Below are 23346 nucleotides of genomic sequence, written 5' to 3'. Positions count from 1 at the left end.
TGTATAATCTTAGAAGGGGGTGTGGCTGTGACTATCATGAAGGGACCCTGCACTTCTGAATTTGCCACTAAACTATTGGAAGGCAGGGAGAACTGCACAAAATCCAGAAAACTGCTAAACCGTTGTCGGTTGGGGGAAAGAGGGTGAGGCTGGGGGAAAGGGGTTGGCCATTTGGGAAGCCCTGGAGGGCTGGGCTGGGAATTCAGGACAGCCAGAAGCTCCCCAGTCCTTTTGTAAGGATTACAGCAAGGCAATGTACATGGGGCATCTTGAAAACTCTGAAGTACATCATGAAAACCATGATTATTGCTACATACAATAGTGTCCTTAAGACTAGTAATAGTGTCTTTAAGTAATGCCTTTAATTTAAGAAATAAACAGTTCTTCCAAGGCAGTGTACTGAACTGATGGTTGCTTCCTTCCTTGCTGTTTGACTCTGCCAAGCCTGGCCTTTTTTGAACTCTCATCTCCCTTGAATATCCCCCTGCAATGCACGTCGACTCAGAAATAAGACCCATTGAGTTCAATGGGCCTTATCCAGGTAAGTGTGTATAGGATTGCAGTCTCAATCTATCCCTCCGCCTTTTCCTGGCTATTTTTTAAACTCTAGTGTGGTTGCTTGGGCAATGTTATTTTTAGACTGCACGTGGTTTTTTGGGCTGGCAATTCTTGCTCTTTTTTTGTAAAAAAAATCTTACTGGCAATGGTATTGTTTGTTTGTTTGTTTTTAAAACAACTGCATGTGTTTGGGGGAATTTTTTTTAGCCTAGTAAAAAATCTGCTCTAGTTGTTGCCTGATGGCCATGTCAAGGGATTATTTTTTCTATTTGTAAAAAATCTGCTGGTGGTTATATTCTTTGCCATGTCTGGAGCAATGGGCAGTTTAGTAGTGGAGCAATGGGGGTTACTGAGTGGCTTAGTAGTGATCTGTGTGAAGTTCTGATGTCTGTGTGTTTGCTTTGTTTGTGTGTTGTCACTGGGGTGAGTTGATTTCTGCCTAGAATGAGTGGATTGCTGCCTGAAGCATGTGTGGGCTGTATGAATTGCTGCCTGGGGTGCTTTTTTGTGGCTGTGCAGATTATCATCATTATTACTATTACATGCAAAGGGTGGATTTTTTAAGCACTCAGAACTAGCTGCTGGGCTCCAAAGATCTCTGTGTGGGTCTGAGAATATCATTGTTTTGTGTGGCTTTGTGGACTCACTCACACAGTTTTACACTCATGATCTTAATGTCACTTGATCAGCAGTTCATTGGGAGCTGTTGCTAGAACAGGAGAATGCGGGTCGAAAGGAGTGCTTTTGTGTGGATTCTCCCCACCCCCATACCCCACTTTACAGTCATGATCTTAAAGTTCATGTGCTTCAGTTTCCCCCTTCTGTGGTATGGGTTGCTGACTGCTGTAGATTCAAAAGACTGCTCTCCCTCTGGTGATGCCATGGCTCTGCCTCTGGTGAACCTCCTCTCTGTCCCACCAGTCTTGGTACGTACCAGCCACTGCTAGATTTAATCTGATACCTGCAACATCTACCACTGACTAAGAGAGCAATCCTGTGGTCCCGGGTGAGCATTCCAGGGACCATTGGATTCTTCTGAGCCCCGCCTCCAAGGGCATAGAAATGCAAGCTCGGAAGGGGGACTCCAGTATCCCATAGGATTTGCACCCTAATTCATTCAGTCTGTAATCTCCATTTTGAGACTGGGTCTACATAAACTGCAGACCTCATGGTCACCACATCTGGCTAAATTGTTGGACTTTACTGTTTTCTTTCCCACCCTGTTTTTTGTGCCATCTACAAAAAGAGATGGTGAGCTGAAGAGTTCTGGAGAACTAAAAAGCTTGCACATTTTTGTACAATTTTGGTCGGTCCTAATAAAGGACCTCTTGTTGAGGGTGAAAGAGGAGAGTGCAAAAGCTGGTTTGAAACTCCACATTAAAACAACGAAGATCATGGCATCTGGCCCCATCACTTCCTGGCATATAGAAGGGGAAGAAATGGAAGCAGTGACAGATTTTACTTTCTTGGGCTCCAAGATCACCGCAGATGGTGACTGTAGCCATTAAATTAAAAGATGCTTGCTCCTTGGGAGGAAAGCTATGGCAAACCTAGACAGCATAGTAAGAAGCAGAGACATCACCTTGCCGACAAAGGTCCATCTAATCAAAGCTATGGTTTTCCCAGTAGTAATGTATGGCTGTGAGAGCTGGACTATAAGGAAAGCTGAGCGCCAAAGAATCGATGCTTTCGAACTGTGGTGCTGGAGAAGACTCTTATGAGTCCGCTGGACTGCAAGGAGGTCAAATCAGTCAATCCTAAAGGAAATCAACCCTGCCTGCTCATTGGAAGGACAGATGCTGAAGCTCAAATATTTTGGCCACCTAATGCGAAGAGAAAACTCTCTGGAAAAGCCCCTGATGCTGGGAAAGACTGAAGGCAAAAGGAGCAGGGGACGGCAGAGGATGAGATGGCTAGATAGCATCACTGATGCAATGAATATGGACTTGAGCACACTCCCGGAGAGAGCACAGGACAGGAAGGCCTGGTGTGCTATGGTCCATGGGGTCACGAAGAGTCGGACACGACTTAACGACTGAACAACAACAACAACAATAAAGGCATTGCTCAGCTGTGGATTTTTTTTCTCATGGAACAGCATGGCTATCTTTACTTTTTAATGTACTGAAAAATAACAAACAAAACACACTCACATCCACAAGTCCTCAGTGGTGTAGTGGAGCCAGGGCTCACAGGGATTCAGCGCTGGCACTTTTTGATTAGCAGGGACACTGATGTCATTGGCCACCTCCCTCAAAGTTCCTTGTTCCCTCTGAGCTTGGCTGCAGTCCCCACAGTAGCTGGGGTAAAATGAATTTCCCAGCAACAATATATTACTCCCCGTTGTAATGCAAAGTATTTTGGAAATGGCTTGATCTTGAAATACCAACTAAGGGTGCAATCCAATGCATGTTTAGACAAAAAAAATAAGGTGTACAATTCCCAGCATGCCCCAGCCAGCCATGGTGGAGCTGTAGGCCTTTTTTTCTGTCTAAAACATGCATAGGATTGCGCCTTAAGACCATTACCTTTACAGAAAGACCTGCTGCTGGTGGAGATGAAAACTGGTAGACCTGGTTTGTTGATATGGATTGTTGTATAGAGAGTAGGAATGACTGCAAGAATCAGCAGGCCTCAAACACAACCATTCTTTATTCAGCTCACACAGATGTGAAGAACTTAGCAGAAGCTCCACCCACTGTTGTTACTCCCAAGTCTACAGGAGCTGCCAAGTTTCAAAAACAACCCACAGTACCATGCCTAGGATACATAACATTCCTCGCCCATTAGCTATCAAAGTGTTCCATCCAATGAGGAGGTACCCTTTCACAGCATGGTCTCTGCACTCAACTAGTAGATGTAGGTTGCTCAGATGACTTTCTTTAAGTAACTGCCATAGATAAGGAAGGAGTATTGCTCTCATCACTTAGGGGTTCTGGTGCTTCAACTGGCAGTGAGAGAAACACATCAGTTCCAGATAGATCTTCAGCAGCCACATCTGCTGATGACAACCCACTCTGGCCAGAACGCCTTCTCAGCTGGTCAACGTGGCGATGCCACACTGACCCATCTGTACACTGGACCTTGTATGACACAGGTCCAGTGACCTCAGTGATAGAGGATGGAACCCACCTCGGTCCAGCACCATAGTTCCTAGCAAACACCTAATCTTGTGGGGCAAATAAACAGAGAGTAGGAGCTGAGAATGGGTATGATCAAAAACAAAGATGGCAAGGACATAACAGAAGCAGAAGAGATCAAGAAAAGGTGGCAAGAATATACGGAAGATCTGTATAGGAAGGATAATATCGGGGATAGATTTGACAGTGTGGTCAGTGAGCTAGAGCCAGACATCCTGAAGAGTGAGGTTGAATGGGCCTTAAGAAGCATTGCTAATAACAAGGCAGCAGGAGATGACGGTATCCCAGCTGAACTGTTTAAAATCTTGCAAGATGATGCTGTCAAGGTGATGCATGCCATATGCCAGCAAATTTGGAAAACACAAGAATGGCCAACAGATTGGAAAAAATCAACTTATATCCCCATACCAAAAAAGGGAAGCACCAAAGAATGTTCAAACTATCTAACAGTGGCACTTCTTTCACATGCCAGTAAGGTAATGCTCAAGATCTTGCAAGGTAGACTCCAGCAATTCATGGAACGAGAATTGCCAGATGTACAAGCTGGGTTTAGAAAAGGCAGAGGAACTCGAGACTAAATTGCCAAAATCCGCTGGATAATGGAGAAAGCCAGGGAGTTTCAGAAAAACATCTATTTCTGTTTTATTGACTATTCTAAAGGCTTTGACTATGTGGATCATAACAAATTGTGGCAAGTTCTTGGTGGTATGGGGATACCAAGTCATCTTGTCTGCCTCCTGAGGAATCTGTATAATGACCAAGTAGCAACGGTAAGAACAGACCACGGAACAACAGACTGGTTTAAGATTGGGAAAGGAGTACGGCAGGGTTGTATACTCTCACCGTACCTATTCAACCTGTACGCAGAACACATCATGCGACGTGCTGGGCCTGATGAAGCCAAGGCTGGAGTTAAAATCGCTGGAAGAAACATTAACTATCTCAGATATGCAGATGATACCACTTTGATGGCTGAAAGCGAGGTGGAGCTGAGGAACCTCATGACGAAGGTGAAAGAAGAAAGTGCAAAAGCTGGGTTGCAGTTAAACCTCAAAAAAACCAAGATTATGGCGACCAGCTTGATTGATAACTGGCAAATAGAGGGAGAAAACGTGGAGGCAGTGACAGACTTTGTCTTTCTAGGTGCAAAGATTACTGCAGACGCTGACTGCAGCCAGGAAATCAGAAGACGTTTACTTCTTGGGAGAAGAGCAATGACAAATCTTGATAAAATAGTGAAGAGCAGAGACATCACACTGACAACAAAGGTCTGCATAGTTAAATCAATGGTATTCCCCGTAGTAACCTATGGCTGCGAGAGCTGGACCATAAGGAAGGCTGAGCGAAGGAAGATAGATGTTTTTGAACTGTGGTCCTGGAGGACAATTCTGAGAGTGCCTTGGACTGCAAGAAGATCCAACCAGTCCATACTCCAGGAAATAAAGCCAGACTGCTCACTTGAGGGAATATTAAAGGCAAAACTGAAGTACTTTGGCCACATCATGAGAAGACAGGATACCCTGGAGAAGATGCTGATGGTAGGGAAAGTGGAAGGCAAAAGGAAGAGGGGCTGACCGAGGGCAAGATGGATGGATGATATTCTGGAGGTGACGGACTCGACCTTGGGGGAGCTGGGGGTGGCGACGGCCGACAGGAAGCTCTGGCGTGGGCTGGTCTATGAAGTCACGAAGAGTCGGAAGCAACTGACCGAATAAACAACAACAGGAGCTGAGAAGGCAGCATCCAGAGCTTGCTCCCATTTGCTTTGTAAGTCTTCAGCTAAATCTGGGTAGAGATGGGCAAGGCAAGTTTTTAGACGCCTCCCCATAAGTAACTCTGTGGGACTGATTCCTGTTGTTGCACAAGGAATAACATGTTGAGCAGTAAGAAACCTGGCAAAGCATGTTGGCCAAGCTCCAACCGCAATGTGCTTCAGGGCATCTTTTGTTGTCTGCACCATCTGTTTAGCTTGGCCATTTGCCTCGGGATGATGAGGTGCAATGGTGACAGCCCAAATAAGGTTCTTGTCTACAAATATTTTAAATTCAGCAGATGTAAAAGCAGTCCCATTGTCTGAGACTATTGTATCAGGCAACCCATGGGTTGCAAATAAGTGGTGCAGTGCTGTGATGGCTGCAGCGGCTGGTTGTGATGGTACTAAGACTACTTCAAGCCACTTCAAGTAAGAATCTACCACAACCAAGATGTTTTTTCGTTGAAATAGTCCTGCAAAATTGATACGGCTTCTTGACCAAGGCTTCTTAGTCACTTCACATGGAAAGATAGGTGCCCTTGGTGGATTGTGCCTAGTGGCTTGACAAGTACTGCATCCATTCACAGTTTTTTCAATATCTAAGTCAACACCTAGCTACCAGACATAACTTCTGGCCAATGCTTTCATACAAATGATCCCTGGATGAGCTGCATGCAGCGTGGTCAAGAAACAGTTAAGAGCACAGCTCATTTTTGTTCAGGATTAGATATCTTTTTTGCTTCAAGATAAAATGAAAGCTGTTCTGCATAAGAATCCCAGGAAGCAGGTTGACTAACATCAAACTCTTTGATATGTCCAAGAGCAGCCATTTTAATTTTTATTTAATTTTATTTTTTGCACAGGGGTTGCTCAAGTTCTTAAATGGGCCTAGCTGACTACTTATCAGTTAGCTGTATAATTGGATTCACAGTCCTTGCTGCCTGTATAGTTCTCAAATCCCATCCTTATCACCAAACAATGTTGTATAGGACCTCAAATACAACCGTTCTTTATTCATCTCTCACAGAAATGAAGAACTTAGCAGAAGTTCCACCCACTGTTGCTACTCCCAACTCTACAGGAGCTGCCAAGGTTCAAAAACAATAACTAACCCACAGTACCCCCACCACCCCCAGGGTACATAACAGGATTGACTAAGGAGAGGGCCCTTTTAGTGGTGCTACCCTGGTTGTAGAATGCCCTCCCGAGAGAGGCTCACCTGGTGCCTAAGAACATAAGAAGAGCCATGGTGGATCAGACCAAGGGTCCATCTAGTCCAGCATTCTGTTCACAGAGTGGCCAACCAGCTGTCGACCAGGAACCCACAAGCAGGACACAAGCACACAGCACCCTCCCGCCTATGTTCCCCAGCAACTGGTGAACATTGGCTCACTGTCTCTGGTACTGGAGGTAGCACATAACCATCAGGACTAATAGCCATTGATAGCCTTTTCCTCCAGGGATTTGTCCAGCCCCCTTTTAAAGCCATCCAAATTGGTGGCCATCACTACATCCTGTGGTAGCGAATTCCATTGTTTAACCATGTGCTGTGTGAAGAAGCAGTTCCTTTTATCTGCTCTGAATCTCCCACCAATCAGCTTCATGGGATGACACTGGGTTCTATTATTTTGACAGAGAGAAAAAAATGTCTCCCTATCTACATTGTCCATACCATGCATAATTTTGTACACCTGGACTGCAAGGAGGTCAAATCAGTCAATCCTAAAGGAAATCAACCCTGACTGCTCTTTGGAAGGACAGATACTGAAGCTGAAATATTTTGGCCGCCTAATGTGAAGAGAAAACTCACTGGAAAAGACCCTGATGCTGGGAAAGATTGCAGGCAAAAGGAGAAGGGGACGGCAGAGGATGAGATGGCTAGATAGCATCACCGATGCAATGAATATGGACTTGAGCACACCCCAGGAGAGAGCGGAGGACAGGAAGGCCTGGCGTGCTGTGGTCCATGAGGTCACGAAGAATCGGACACAACTTAACGACTGAACAACAACAATCATGTCTCTCTTTACCCTCCTTTTTTCCAAGCTAAGCAATCTCAGCTGTTGTAACCTTCCCTCACAGGGGAGATGCTCCAGCCCCTTGATCATTTTAGTTGCCCTTTTCTGCACTTTTTGCAGCTCTCTGTTTTTTATGTACTGTGACCAGGGCCCCATCTACACAAGCCATTTACTCCAGGGCTGCTGCAGTTCGAGGTCCTTCAGGACATACGATGTAGTTGCCACTTTGCAGTCAAACTATGGTTTTCACCTGGAAAATGCGGATTTCTAGAGGCATTTTGCTTTGATGTTTTTGGTTTGCTGTGAGTTTCCCATAGTTGCAACTGTCTGTCCCTTCCCCAAACTGACTTCGTATTTTGTGGTGTGTGTGTGGGAGGAGTGCCTAGTGCTTGTGTCACTCTGTGACTCCCCTTCACTCCTCCCCAGTCCTTTGCGGCTGCGCAGTTACAGAGGCACGGAGAAGCGTCCTCATTTCTTCAACCACACCTGGAGGGGTGTCAGGGGAGCAGAAGGTCCAGGATCAACTTCACTCCAGCCACCATTTTGGAATGATGGGTAGGCGCATACCTCTCATGGGCACATGCCTTGGCATGTGCGAACCATCGCGAGAGTCTCGGGCTCGAGAACTGCCAAACAGTTGGCATGATAATGGAAGAGTAGACCACCCACATTTTATCTAATGGGGAATGGACAGACACAGAAGAACTCCTAAAATACAAAACAGCCACTAACACCCAAAGTGTCGCACCCCCACCCTCACATGCCTGAGCAGCTGCGCATTTAAATATAATGGTAAAAAAAAGCAGCGTGACTGCTGCAGTTTACTTCGTTTCACCAGCCCTGTGTCGGCACAGCAGATTTTTCCGTTGGAGAAGTCCGCAGTAAATCACGCATGTACCACAGCAGAAGCTAATTCGCAGCTGCAATCCTGCGAAGTTAACTACAGAGTGAAGGCTGAAAGGTGTGTTGTGTTGATGGCCCCCAGAACTGTACATAGTATTCTGGTCGCACCATGGATTTGTATAAGGGCGATATTATATTGGCCATTTTATTCTCAATTCCTGTTCTAATTGTGCCTAACATGGAGTTTGCCTATTTTTAAAGTAGCTGCACACTGGGATGACATTTTCATTGAGCTGTCCACCACAACCCCAAGATCTCTTTCCTAGTTGGTCACCGGTAGCTCAGATCCCATCAGGTTATTCTTGAAGTTGGGATTTTTTGCCCCAGTGTGCATCACTTTACACCGGCTTACATTGAACTGCATTTGCCATTTGGATGCCCATTCTCCCAGTTTGGAGAGATCCTTTTGTGGTCTTTTCTGTGCCAGGTGAAAATCTTTTTATTTTCCCAGGGTTTTTAGCCCTTCAGCTTTAAGTATTGTGTTAGAGTGGTCTTAGATCTTTGCACTGCTGCTGGCTTTTATCTTGTTACTACTTTGGTTTTATTCTGTTTTAAACAGAATAATTTTATACGATATTTTACTATATTGTTGTGTTTTATGGTTTTAAGTTGTGTCTTGTAAATTAGCTTTGGCTAATGGGCGGTATAGAATTATAATAAATAATTGACACAGCTGACTGCAATTTGGGACTGTGCCTGATCTCATCTGATCTTGGAAGCTAAGCAGGGTCAGCCCTGGTTAGTACTTGGATGGGAGACCGCATGGGAATCAGGCTTCCTGCATTGAGCAGGGGTTGGACTTGATGGTCTTGTAGGCCCCTTCCAACCTTATGGTTCTATGATTCTCCTTGGGGGTGGGGCTATGGGGATTGTCATGATGAGCGCCTGCACTTCAACTTTTACCACTGCACCACTGGAAGTCCTTCTCAAGAATGAGCACTTGAGTTACATTCCCAAACTATGAATGGAGTTTGGAATTGAAGGAACTTCAGAGATAAATATTTCCTGAGTTCCCACAATCAGGAAGGATTTGTAATTTGTCCTGAATTTGGGTGATGCCACATATGAGAACTGCCAACCAGTGTATTTTTACTGCCATAATCCATGCATAGACAGCACCAAAATAGAACCTTCCACCTTAAGAAAATGGGGCACAGCTCCTCACTGCCTTGGCTAATGGGATTAGTAAGCTAAAATTGTTCCAATACAGTGTAGGAAATGGAAAAGCCACTCCAGTTTACTGTGAGCCAGGAGCAATATTTTGAAAGTAAACTGATCTGAAAAGCAATGCAGCAGCTTGCTGAAAGCAAGCTTGATTAGAGAAGGAGGTGGCAGTGGCAGCATGGAGGAGGAGACTGAAATGCTTCCATTGAATTAAGAAACACTGTTGCAATGAGGCGATAAATATTGTGGAGTGTTCGAATTAAGCACATTTCCTTAAGTGCCTAAATATGCAAATATCCTAGGCAATTCATTTTATTATGTTATGGACTAGCTAAAAGAAATGCTATGTTACATGGCTTTAACTTAAAATAAAAATGGATGTCTTCATTTTTAAATGAAACAATAGCAGAGCAAACATCAGAAATGATGTGGTTGTGTTCTCACTGTGAGGGCCTTCTCAGTGGCTGCCCCAGGACTTTGGAACTCCCTTCCCAGGTCGGTGAGAGTGGCACCCTCCTTGCTATGTTTCCGCAGGCAGACAAAAACTTTTTTGTTCCAGCAGGCCTTTGGGGATAGATAGTCTGGACCTGTGAGAATATGATGGAGTGGTACTATTGTTTATGTTGTTGATATCTTTTAAAATTTTGATATTTTATACAATTTTAATATTATTGATGATTTAATTATATTTTTAACATTTGTATATTTCCATTTATTATGTTTTGACTGTACAAGTTTATAATGCTGAAAGCTGCTTTGAGTCCCAGCATTGGGAAAAAGGCGGGATATACCACTACTACTACTACTATATAGGAGTCACTGCAGTAGACCAACCGTAGAAAACAGTGGTCTGGTTTCTTGGCATCTGGCCTACAAGGTTGCCAACTGTTTCCTGGCTTCTGTCCAGTGACTTTCCAAAACAAAGTTGAAATTTTCCATTATATTTAACAATTATAATGAAGTAATGAACATTTTAAAAATTTAAGTAAGAAAAGTAAGTATTGCAGACGACAATGCTTATTTCCACACCATGATTAAATGCTCTTCCACTCCAAAAACATCTTACACATGGATGACTAGATTGTCAGGTAGGTTACAGACAAGTTGATGTGGAAAGGGTTCTTGGTAAAACGTAAAAAGTACAGGCCAAGGGTGGCCAGATACTGAGGAGGATGGCACTTCAAGGCCCTTCACCTTCTGCAGCCAATGGCTATGCTGGCTGGAAATTATGGGAATTGCAGTCCAACACATCTGGAGGACACCAGGTTGGGGAAGCATTTGTATAGAAGAGAGAGTTTCAAGGGTGAGAGGAGAAGAAAAGCTGTACCTGCTGAAATTCCTTTTTCTACATAAACATTTATTTATTAATTAAAGCATTTAATCCTTTTTATTTAGCCAAAAAACCTCCCAGAGCAGTGTACTTGTTCTTCTCCTTTGCTCACCTCATACTTTTGAGGCAGGTGTATTTTTTTTATTGTTTGTTTCTTCCACACCTTATGTAGTGAACACCGTACTGTTTAAAGTGAAGTATAGGGCTGGCCCTACCATTAGAAAGAGTGAGGAGACTCCCCAAAGCAGCTGATTTGGGGTGTTATGAAACGGCAGTGTTAGTTAATATATTATTATTGTAGTCTTACTGCCAAGGAGCAAGGAGAAGGTGCTTGTAGGATGTTCTGCCTCAGATACCAAAATAACCTCCGCTTGCCTTGGGTACTATGTGGGGGGTGCCATTTCCTATTTGACTTCAAGCAGGAAAATATTTTGGACTGGCCCCAGTGTATGCGAACATGCAGTCAAAATGCTGCTGCTGTCACACATGATGCATCCCCTTAACACTTCCACATTCCCTCACCTCCTGCAGTGGCTAGGAGGCCCTTCTCCAAACACCATTGGTAGGAGACACACACTATGCATTTAGAAAGAGCAGCAGCGCCTTCTCTGTGGTGGGGCCCAGGCTTTGGAATGCAGTGCTCTCCCAAACGAGATAGGATTGGTGCAGACTTTGTTTTCCTTTTGGCATCAAATTAAAATGTTTCTTTTCACCCTTACATTTTGACATTTTAGAATTTTACCATTTTTAAAGTTTATTTTTAAACTGAATTGATGGTTGTGTTTTTGTTTGGCTTGCTGGTTTAAAAGTTGATGTTTTAATTGGCCTTTTAATGAGTAATCGTATGGTTTCTATATTGGATTTGTTCGTTCGTTTTTAACGTTGTGTACAACACCATGGGATCCCTTGTGGATGAAGGGCGATTTATACATTTTAGAAATAAAACCTCCCCAGAAAACTACGTAAACCAGTTAAACGTCTCCTCCTCTCCGCTTAAATAGACACGTGTACTGTCGTTATTCTGAGTCTGATACCAGGAGCATCAAGGGCCAGAAGACAGCCGAGCGAGCGAGCGGGAACTGGTTCCGTAACATCTTGCGCGTGGGCGGAGCCTTCCCTCTGGGTCTCCCCTGCACGTGTTCTCTGGTGTTGTCCAACCAGCAGACGCGGGTAGCGGCTGGAGCCGCTAATCTGTTGTCGCGCAGCTTTAGCGGAGCCGTAAGAGTCGCTCAGAGTTGCCTGCCGACTCTCCCCAGTCTTCTGCCGGACTAGAGCGAGCGAGCTGCTCCTTCTGGCTGTCGCCTGTCCCTGCAGATCTTCCAAGAAGCAGCAGATGCGCCATCTGGGTGGGGAGCGAGAGCACAGAGCCCCAGTCGCCCAGGTGAGAGGTGGGGAGGGATGATCTGTTCCAAGAGGGAGACCTGCGCGGCTGTGGGGAAACGAACCTTTCATAACTGTGCAGACGAATGCCGTCTCCCTCTCCACCACCCCTTGCACGTCAAGCTGCATTGGGCAAAATTCTCTGCACAACTATTAAAGAGGCAGGAGCTTCCCCGAGTCCTCTTTTACATCTGGTCACTGGGACTGGCATCGCAGGGGGCGCTTGTCCTCCCTCCTTAGGACATGTGAACACGTGGTTGCTTAGAGATGCTCCTGGTTTGTGAACTCTTGTCTCAGAAGGGACTCTGACGTTCCCTTCTGAGTCTCCTAGGACAGCATTCGAGTAGGTCAGGATGCCTGGGTTCTATTCTGCCTTGGAAGGGAGGACAAAGATTCGCATAACAGGGACTGATGCCAAAGAGGTATCTCCTCTGGGCTTTGACCTTCTTTTCATGTGGTCTCTCTTTGGGTGCTTCCTGACAGAGGGCTGTTAGCACTACTGACTGAAAGGCTATTCTGTCTTTTCCTCCTTAACAGTTTTTTTTTCCTAGTAAGAAAGAAGTTGGAAGAAGCAGTGGGAAAACACAAGAGGGTTACAAATGGAAGATGATAACATTGGGACCCGTGGTACAATTCTGTGAATGAGGGAGGGCAATTACATGATAAGAGCCTCCTCAGGAAGCACCCTACCACTAACTGTTGACAAGCAAAATTATTCATAATTGTTTATTTGGGAAGGTCCATTCTCGGAGCTTCTGACAACAGACAAATTCAAGTGTGCGTGCGTGTGTTTAAACCAGCCTTCTCCAACATAAAGTTCTCTGGATATGTTGGAATACAACTCCCATCAGTCCCAGCCAGTATGTCTAATAACCATGCTGGCTGGGGGTGATGGGAGTTGTACCCCAACTCCTACGGAGGGCCCCAGGTTGGAGAAGCCTGCTTTAAACCATAACTGCAGAGGTGGACAAGGGGAAAAACACCCCAACAAAAGGGCAGTTATTTTAAGCCTTGTAAACCTTAATATGTTCTTGTATTTGGAAGGCTTACAGGCAAGTAACAGGATTCCACAAAGCCTTTGCTCTTTGCTCAGCAGCGCTTGCTGGAATTAGCTGAGAAGACCGGGAGGCAGCTTTTCCACAAATGACTTTGTTGCTTTTAATTTGTGCATTCTCTTCTCGGTGGGGTCTTTTTACCTTAATGTGGAGACAGGTTATGAGAAACAGGAGCCACTAGAAGTAAAAACATTTGAAAGAGCTATCATATGCTGGGAAAAAGTCATTGGAATAGTATTGTATTGTGCAGAATTTGGAATGTGTTTAATGTAAAAAAAAAAAAAGTATGACTTCTCTCCAACCATCACCAGCACATACCACAGGCACTAAAATTATACACATTAAAATCTCTGTAGGATTGGGCCCAGGGCCTGCCCTACCATTAGGCACAGTGAGGAAACTGCCTCAGGTGGCAGATTCTGGGGTGGGGGTAGGAGTGGCAGCCCACTGGCTGTTCCTCCCGAGCCCCCTGGCCTTTCCTCAACAGCTTGTTGTGCACCCCTAAACTAGCCTGCTGCCCTCAAATGTGGTGGTAGATGTTATCCCACTGACAGTGCTGAAGTAAAATTCAGCAGCCAGTCCAGTCAGTTTCTGTACATGCAGTGGAGGGGGTGCCATCTTGTCCCTTACCTCAGGCCACACAATGTCTTGGGCGAGCCCTGATTGGGCCTCTTGTATTGTGCTGCTCCTTGACCTGCACAATACTCCCAATCATAGGTGAAATGTATGTGAATGTTCCTTTTTGACAAAGAGGACAATAATTATCAGAGACGGGAATGATACCTTACCCCGGTGCTAGGGCTTAATTTTGTGGCAAGGATCACCAGGGGTTAGCCCTAACATCTGTTCTTGCTGTCAGGGCTCAATCGTAAAATGAAAGAATTGAAGGAAGTCCTCCTGAGCAGGTGCAAGATGCATTTACCTCACCATCACAGAGAATTCACACACACTAGGGATTAGGGGGAAGGGCTTCCAGCTCAAAGGGTGGTTTCCAGATGTGCCCGAGCCATTACTTTTCTTTTTCTTGGAATTAAGTGCTGCTTGTTACTGACAAAAAAAAAAGACTACATTATACCACATTTGAAGCAGGTGGAGAGATCCTTTTGGTTAATTCCAGAAGGGTAGCCATGCTAATCTGTAGTAGGAAAAAACAACAGGACTTGTGGCAAGATGTAGCTAACGAAGTGGGCGCTTGTCCATGGAAGCTTATGTGACAATATCTTTGTTGGTATTTAACCAACAGGACTTGGTGTTGGTGATTAACTGCACCAGGTTAAAAGGTCAGGGGTGAAATTCTACTTAATTCTACTTAAGAATTGTGCAGACCACTTTTCTTTCACATTCTCCATTTTCCAGTCTTCAGAATAGAGAGAATCTTCCTTTATTTGGGGCTGTGTGCCCTTGTAACACCTCCTAATTCCAGCAAGGAGGTGGACGATGCCATAAACTTTATGTGCAGAGATCGTCTTTATGACCTTTATTGATATAGTGCAGCTGTCCAGTTCTGGTTCATCAGGCTAGTGTGGAGGTGGACAACGGTTCAACACTACGGTTCTGGTACTCTTCTTAGTTATCTAGAAGATGCTACAGGGCTTTGAAAAGTTGCATCTTCTTGGAGCATGGCTGCTAGCAGCAGCCTTGGTTGGGTGTATAGTCCTAAGGAAGGCTGCTCAATTGTCACTGATGCATCCATTTATTGTGCTATCTTCCATCTCTTCAGGCACACCTCTAGTGGCATAGGAGCTACTTCCCTGGGACAAGGCCCAACACCTCTGCAGTATGTCTGAGATCACTGTGATCCTGTGGTTCTGATGGTGGTTAGTTCTGACATTGGTACAAATCTTCTCTATTACCCTGCCATTAGCGCTGTGTGACCATTTCACCAGCTCAGTCTAAAATTGCTGTTTTCTGCCAAATGGGGCCAGAAGTGCTTCTGCTAGAGTTCCAGCTGTGTGGCCACAACAGCCTTCCTCAACCTGGTGCCCTCCAGAAGTTTTGGGTGGCAGTTTCCATCATCCCCAACCCCTGGCCCTGGTGGTTGGGGCTGATGGCAGTTGTAGCCCAAAACCTCTGGATGGCACCAGGTTGGGGAAGGCTGGATTACAACAAAGCCTCAAGGAGTATTTACAACCGTCCTTGCCTGTGCTGATCAAACATGCAGCATCAGCTTCAATAATGTCAAGGAAGCCAGAGCAAGTTGTGACAGCTGACCACCTTAGTCTGGTGTTTCCAGCTAGTCATTGGCCATCCAGCCTACCTGCCTGCCGGCAACTAACTTGTCTCAGGACTCCTGCTACAGAAACTCTGCTCCTGGACTGTAGCGGGATTGCAAAGAAGCAAGGCTTTAAACGAGGGGCAGGCAGAAGATAGAACACTTTGTCTTACGCTTTGTTGTGAGTCACCTTGGAAGGATTTGCATCCTGAAAAGTTGGATTTAAATGTAAGATGTCCTGAAACAGGAGCATCCAGGAGCAGCCTATGGCAGCGTGGTACCCTGCAGACGTGTCTGATTGCACCTCCCATCATTCCAATCCAGTATGGCCATGATGGCTCGGAATGATGAGAGTTGCAGTCCAACACGCAGGGCACCGCACTGGGAAAGGCTACTCCACAGAGACAAATTTTTCTGGAAGAGGTTTTTCTTTTAAATGGTGCCATCTGGTCACTTGTCATCATAGGGTAAGAATATAATTCTTATTTTGTGTTCTCTCAGCACCTCATCTGTTGGCCTCTCTAGCTGCCCGTGGTCTCCTCTTACTAAACACAGCCTGCACATGGCAAAGTATCAAAATTGCCACTGCAGGAGTAGGTGGCGGTACCAGTCTGTGGTGAAGCAATAATTGTCTGGCTTGTTCATCATCTGATCTTCTTTCTGCAGAGAGGGCATTTCACCAGGCAGTTAGCAAATGTACGTAGCAGGAGCAGCCCTGTAGTGATGCCATTTCAAGCTCTTGTGGGCTTCAGGGCACTGGGATGGGTATTTATCCTGAAAGGGGAGTTTGAAAACACTCCACCTGAAAATGCCAGCAACTTCCTCCTAGCCAAAAAGTATAGCTGAAGTGTTTCAGATCAGCAGCCAAAGCTTCTAATGTTTTTGCCATGGTATAATGCAGTGGCTAAAGCATGATCCGTGAAATCCCCAGTTCCAGTCTCTTCTCGGCCACAAACTCAGGTGATCGTTCATCTCTATTCTCATTTGCCATCCCCACCAGCAACGTAGAAGTAATAGTGACCTGCCTTACAAGTTGTTTTAAAGATCATTTTAATAATGTTAAAATTTAATTAAATTTAAATTTAAATTTAGTTAAATTTTAATAAAGACTTGCAGTGTACTATATAAATGCTTAGTATTATTTTCAGCAGGAGTGGGACAACCTCTGGCTCTCCAGCTGTTGTTGGACCACTGGACATACTAGCTAGAGCTGATGGGAGTTTGACTCTAACAATATCTGGAGGAGCCACCCCTGGTTTATACCTTACTTAAACGGTTGTTACCCCGGCAGGAGTGTCATATGAAAAGGCACTAGGGGAACTTGCTCAGTCTTAACTTGGGGTCTGTGAAAGTATTTAGGACAAACACAGAATTGTCCACAGGTTTCCCAAAGTGATGTGCCTCCCGCATTTGAGGTGTGTTTCCTCAACTTTTCTGCTCAGTATCCTCTGTCTCACTTTCCTCCCTAGAAGTGGGAACTGAGCAGAACAACTAAGACTGGGGGTGCTTCCAGACAGAGGGATCCTAGTGCTAATCATCAAAAGGCATTGTGCCTTTTCTTCCTTAATGGATTTTGCCTCTGCCCCCATAACTAAAAAGAGGAAAGAAGAGGTGGGAAAACACAGGGGGGCTACAAATTAAAGACAATGTCATTTGGACACCCAAATGAGTTACATCAACAGAAGTCACATCACTATTTGCCAGCTTCCAACACAAGAGCTCCTGATTTTATTTTATAGATAAGGGGGAAATTTTAGGAAGCAATGCATGTCATGTCACAGAATTGCACCAGTAAGTAAAACCCTGCCAAACTTCCCCCTACCATACAGAACAATTAAGATGGGACCCTTAGCCACCCCCAGTTTACATCACCCCTAGTTCACCAGAAAGGAGTACCAACAAATGGGAACACTTTCAAACAGCTGGGAAGCCACTGCAGATTCAGAAATGGTCACAAGGTCCTCTGCAACAGCATGGCCATGATGTGAAGATGTACTTGTGGCTGTCATTTTGTGATGAGCCAAGGCCCACTAGAGAAGGCTGAAAGAACTCTGAAGCCAGTGAACTTGACCAGACTCTGAAAGACTGATTTAAATTCCTAGAAATGCTTAAGGCAGGGGTGGGCGGGGATGTTGGAGAAATCTGTAACAGATTCAAATGAGTTCGGATTTCTGTGAATCTGACCTGCAGATTCTATAGCAGACTGTCCCCCCCCCCCCCCATCACAATGATTCTGTGGACTTGCAGACCAATTTTTTACTTGGGGGTGGGGGTGGGGGGAGACTTGTGCAATTTCATTTGTTTGCTAACGCACATTTGCAAATGAACAAAATTCTTGTTCAAAAAATCTAATTCTATGAATGAAGACAATAGAATGAAAGATGCCTGACACTGCAAAACTCTGATGGAACGGATTTAACCAAATCCATATATCCCTAGGGGTGGGCACCTTGTGGTCCTCCAGATGTTTTGCTCTACAGCTCCCATCAACCCTTGCCACCATGGTGTGGAACCATGGGAGATGTAAGGCAAAACATTTGTAGGGCCACAAATTGCTTAAGGATTTTGAATAAGACACTTGTCCATCCTACTTAATTATGAGCTGCACATCTCATCAGCTGTGAAGCCTTGGTCTGGGACCATAACCAGGGATGTGCCAGGCAGGTCTCAGGTCTGTTCTAAGAAGCCGGTTCTCCGACCACTTTCATTCTATTCCATGCAGAGGGATCTCAAGATAATTCTCCCTTTCTTTTGCGACATTTCCCCTACACGGCTTCAGGCATCTCCCATCCTCTGCTACCCACTGTACCCTTGCTAGCAAAGATCTTAAGTCACTCAGATCCTGCCTACCTTAAGCACCACTGCCTCTGGTAACAATGAATTTTGAAGCTGATGGCAGGAAAGTTAGGCAGGTGGAATAGCTTCCTACCAGATTTGTTGCTTCCCTCTCTCCCCCGCAATAGAATTTGTGTTTATTTATGAAGAAGGGATTAAAATTGCCACAATTTGGCAGAGTGGTTGGACACAGAAGGTGCTGGGAGACTAGCATTCATTTTTATGCAAACCTCGCCAGTCCTGGCCTAGTCATCTCTGAGGTGGTCAGCCTGTGTCTGAGCAGCACCATTTCACCTTGCAGGTTCACAAGACAAAACACATGACAGGACGTCTAAGTTTTGATCATGTGAGCATCCTGCTCCAGTCTGAAATGGCCCAGTTCAGATACAGGTTTCCACCATGGACCCAAATTGCATAATGGTGCAGTAGGGTGTGAGGGACCCTGAAGCCTAGTGTCCTTAGGTCTGGTTTAACAGTGAGCCAAACAAACTGAGGCAAGGAGGGAGGAGTTGGTGCAGTTCAGTGGCCATCTCCTCTGCCCAAATACCCCCTGGGAAGGCAATCTCTTTTATTCTTGACTAATACTGCAGAATTGGCTGTAAGGGTGTGGGGCAGCCTTCCCCAACCTGGTGCTGTCTGAGTGTTTAGGACTATAATCAGTCCTAGCCAGCATGGTCAATACCTAGAGATGATGGAAGTTGTAGTCCAAAACATCAGGGCACCTGGTTGGGGAAATGATTTTTGTTTTCACAAAGCACACCAGGCTATGGGTCACGACAAAATGCCTCCCACATTGCTTTTGTTTCAGGCTGTCCTCACCCCTGCGGACACTTACCCATCAAGCAACCAGGCTCCACACTGCTGGGACATGGAGCTCGTCTTTCAAACATGGCCACTGAACATGAGCGCCCCAAACCGCACAGAGACCTTAGCGCTACGTTCTCAGGACCCCTCCTCTTCCTCCGAGAGCCCTCTTTACAGCGACTACCAGCCACCTGCCCTTGACCTCCTTCCTGTGCCCAAGGCTGTGCTCTACATGCTCATGGCTGCCATGGTGGTGGCGAGTGTGGCCTATGCCATTGTCGGTCACTTGATCAAGGACCTGGCACATGACCTGGCAGGTAAGTCTGGCAGGTGGCAGCAGCAGTGATGCACAATAAGCTATGCGCTGTCTAGCAGTCTTAAACAAGCACAGATTATGTGCCAAGAAAAGCTTAATTCTGTTAGCTGTATATCTATACAAGCTTCCACAATTATTTTACCTAATTTTAGCTGGGCTTTGCTCATCAGGAAGGGGTGAGATGCTATGTAAGGCACAGAAACCCTATCCCAGAATCAGTATAACTGTTATTCAGTCACATTTTGGGGTCTTTCAGCAAGCATTGTCCATACCCTTTTAAACATATCTTCACAACCATGAGGGCTAGAAACCTGCTTTTAAAAGAGTGGAAATTGTGAGGAAGTGGAACTTTGTAGCCACTATGATAATTCCCCCCCCCCCCCCGTGGTCCTAGAGAATCACAATATACATAGAACCCAACCTTGTATGATTGATTCACACATGACCTTTTTCATTGTGGCCCAGCTGCTGTGCTTGAGACTTGGATGTGAGAATATTTTGCATAGGGGACTATGCAACACACCTGTGAACTGTTGCATTCCAGTAACTAACTGCAGATCTGGGGGTTGGAGGTGGGTGGGTAGCAAGTTGCTGACCCAATCAATTCACGCACAAAAAATTCGTGTGTGTAACAGCCTGGCAGAAAGCGTTCTTAACACATCGCCTTCTCTGTCTGTAAGAGGATCCTCAGCTGCAACAGGGACAAATGAAGGGGGACAGGACTGCACTGAGAGATGTTTGACACTAAGAATGTATGGATGCTTCCACCACCTCCCTGCACAACCCTCCTGTTGCAGGAAATGCTTTTTGGTCTCTTTTGTCCCATTTCCACATTCATCTGCAGGTTAAAAAAATCTGCACAAAAAATCAGACTTTTTATATGCATTTTATAGTAAAATAGGCATTTTTACATAAATTTTTGGTATGTTAAAACTGGGAGAACTGTGGAATTGGAAGGATAACTGCATTCTGTTCTGTACATTCGTTTGGGAGGTGCAAATCAGGTCAAACCAAACTTCCAAAGACAGACCAAACAAAATCCTCAGGCATGCCTAGCTCCTGGGCAAGCCATAGTATGGTCCCAATACTACTGTGCCATAAAAATACGACTTCCTTCTCCCCTCAAAGAAGCTCGGGCATGGGAACACCATTATCCCCAAGAAAGGCAAGCTAAGAGTATATCTAGAGCATCAGTGTGTAATAGGCAATGATTTGCACTTGGAATAGGGAGACCTGGCTTCAAATTCCAGGTCAGCCATGAGGCTCAGACAGTGGTTTGGGGTATGTCCAGATTCTCATCTGGATCGATCTCAAAGGGCTGTTGTGAAGATTAACAAAAGATAATGGCACACTGAATGCTGTCGAGTAATCCAAGACTCCCTTGGAAGCATCTGTGAGTCAAACTCTTGGGATTCAGCCAGCTCTGGCATAAGTGCAGAAGAGGGTTAGAACTCCTCCAAGTACTCCAACAGCCAATGTCCCTTCCATCGGACTCTCTGGGAGTGAGTCTTGCTACCCCGCCTGCTTCTCCAGAACTTGGACCTGAATGCAGCTATCCTGACCTATTTGCTTGCCCTCCTTTTCCATTAAACCAAGTGCCGCCGTCATGTATCTTACACTCTGTTAAAAGTGTTCCACTGCAGAACATGGCAATCATGTGCTGTCAAGATCCAAAGTCAATACAAAAGGGGACCATCTGCCCACACCAGTACCCTCTTAACTGCTCTCACTAGACAGTATTATTTACAGAGCATCAGTCAGGTGGTGTGGCAATGTGCCATCCCTCACATGAGGATGAATGGGCTGACAAGATTCTTTCCTGAATTGCTTCTCGGGAAGCAGGAAAGCCGCTCTGTATGCCTCCCTGCTACCCTGGAGAGCATGCAGCTGGATGGGGAGGGCACTAGCTAGCCCATGGTACCTACTTGGCTAAAACTCAGCAGTTCCATTCACTTACACCAAGCCAGAGGGCAAGATTGTCATTCAGGATCACTATCCTCACACTTTTCCTTACTGTGCCGAGAGAGTCTTCCCCTGCAATGCTAAAGTGCTTTTCCTACAGAACAGGTCAAACCGGAAGACAGCTTTAGAACATGGGTGGGTAACTTATCGCCCTCTGATGTTTTGGCCTACAACTCCCATCCGCCGTAGGCAGCATAGCCAGTGGTGAGGGTTGATGGGAGCTAGAGGCCATAACAGCTGGAGGGCACAAGTTGCCCCCCTCCCTGCTTTAAGGAATGGAGTACAGCTCAACAGGACAGCATGTACTTTGCATGTGGAGGCCCCCAACATCTACCTTTTAAAAGGATCTTGGGTAGTAGATTTAGGACACCACTTGGCTGGAGCCCTGGAAGAAGTTGTGCTGCCACTTTGTATAGGTAATACTGGGCTAAAGTAAACCAACAGACAAGGCAGCTTTCACGTGCTGTTTCTCATTTCTCCCTCTAGACTGCCTATTGGGTCCACCCCCCCCAGAGCCTGACAAAGAGCCAGAGCTGCCACCTCTTCCAGGTTACCAGCCCTCCCTCCTGGCCAAGACTCATACCTGCACCTGCTCAATGCACCACACTGAGGAAGTGCACATAACCCTGCAGGAGGCTCCATGGACGACATAAGGACTATGGAGGCACAGGCAGCACGGCTGAGCAGGAAAGGACAGGCACAGCAGGAGCAAAGGAGCCAGCTGAGCATGCAAAGGAGCAATGGACTGTGGTGAGGCAGTTGTCCCATTTTCACCCAACAAGTACTGTGCAGTTGCTTGCCCGCTGGGACTTGTCGACTTCTCCAGTGGCATGAACTCAGCTTCCACTCATTTTAGTTCACAGCCAGTGGCCACTGAGCCTTGGCACAAGCAGCCTCAGCTTTCTTTTCTTGCTACAAAGACAGAAGACGAATCCTTGGACGTCCACCTTGCCCCATGAACCAGCTTCCTGCCCTGGGGTTGAGTGGCTGCTCTCCACTGTGGTTGCTTCTGGGCTGGGCCATGAGAAGGGTGATTTCTAACACTGGACAAAGAGGCAAAGCCTTCGGAGCAAGAAACTGCAGCCACTTTGTTGTCAGAACATAAACTTCAGGGGTGGGGGAGACTTTACTACAGAAGTTTGGGGGAGTGCAAGGGCTACTCCTACAGCCCTGCTATCTAAAGAAGGTATTTTTGTACAATTAAAATCAAATTCAATCTGTTGTGCTGCTGTTCCTCATTGCTAAATGTTACAGCCAATAGCAACAGTCAGACAGTAGCTATCCTTCCTCCTTTGGCACTGGTCTGACCACAATCCTTGCTCCTTTTGGAGAGTCTGAGCATTACTCATGCTCCAGCAGAACTCCGCAAAGCTGTGTGACATAGACATTCCATCTCTGCTTAGCTCCAGACCCATCCCATACCAATGCTGGCCTTTAGCCCTGAGCCTGCTTGATAGAAGCTCCGAAACCTGGTTGCTAAGGCAGCACAGTAATCGCAAGGGTGGTGCTCAAATATATAGTGAGCTCTCTGCCCAACATCAGCTGCCACTGCTTCTCCAAAAAGGCATCTTTTGGTGGGAAAAGGGATCATATACCCATCCACCGCCCCCTCTCATCATGGCCTGGATACTCCTCTATGATATTTTGAAATCAAGAAAGGTCCTGGCTGCAGGCTTCCAAGAGAACGTGCAGCAGAAGGACTAGGAGCGGGAAGGGGAAGTCAATATGGAATACAAATATGGATATAAGAAGACAGTATAGTGGAGAAGTTTAGAAGAAGCTAGGCAAGGGTCAGGGGAGGGCATTCTAGATATGGCAAAGCAAGAAGAGAAGAGGAAATGGCACACAGAGCAGAGGTGTAGGACGGTAGTCTTTCCTGCCTCCAAGCAAGTTTCGACAGTGCAGGAAATTCTTCC

The 23346-nt window shown here is 45.8% G+C and overlaps 1 protein-coding gene across 2 annotated transcripts; it reads left to right on the top strand.

The window, feature by feature from the left end:
* Window positions 1–132: 132 nt before the first annotated feature.
* Window positions 133–22652, top strand: LOC146353110 (uncharacterized). 2 transcript variants are annotated; one of them, XM_084835706.1, is made up of 3 exons: window positions 133–541; window positions 19157–19469; window positions 21917–22651. In XM_084835706.1, exons 1-3 carry the CDS (start codon window positions 527–529, stop codon window positions 22081–22083), a joined length of 495 nt encoding a protein of 164 aa, XP_084691832.1. In that variant the 5' UTR covers window positions 133–526; the 3' UTR covers window positions 22084–22651. The 2 variants fall into 2 exon arrangements, with proteins under 2 accessions (XP_084691832.1, XP_084691831.1); XM_084835705.1 differs by lacking the exon at window positions 133–541 and adding an exon at window positions 12060–12247 and having other exon boundaries at window positions 21917–22652.
* The last annotated feature ends 694 nt before the right edge of the window (window positions 22653–23346 follow it).

Source organism: Heloderma suspectum, chromosome 2, assembly GCF_057233095.1.
Source record: "Heloderma suspectum isolate Gila_16-S chromosome 2, 16-S_ref, whole genome shotgun sequence".
Classification (NCBI taxonomy): domain Eukaryota; kingdom Metazoa; phylum Chordata; class Lepidosauria; order Squamata; family Helodermatidae; genus Heloderma; species Heloderma suspectum.
Note: the sequence above shows the minus strand (reverse complement) of the source record. Positions and strands in the feature narration are given on the sequence as shown.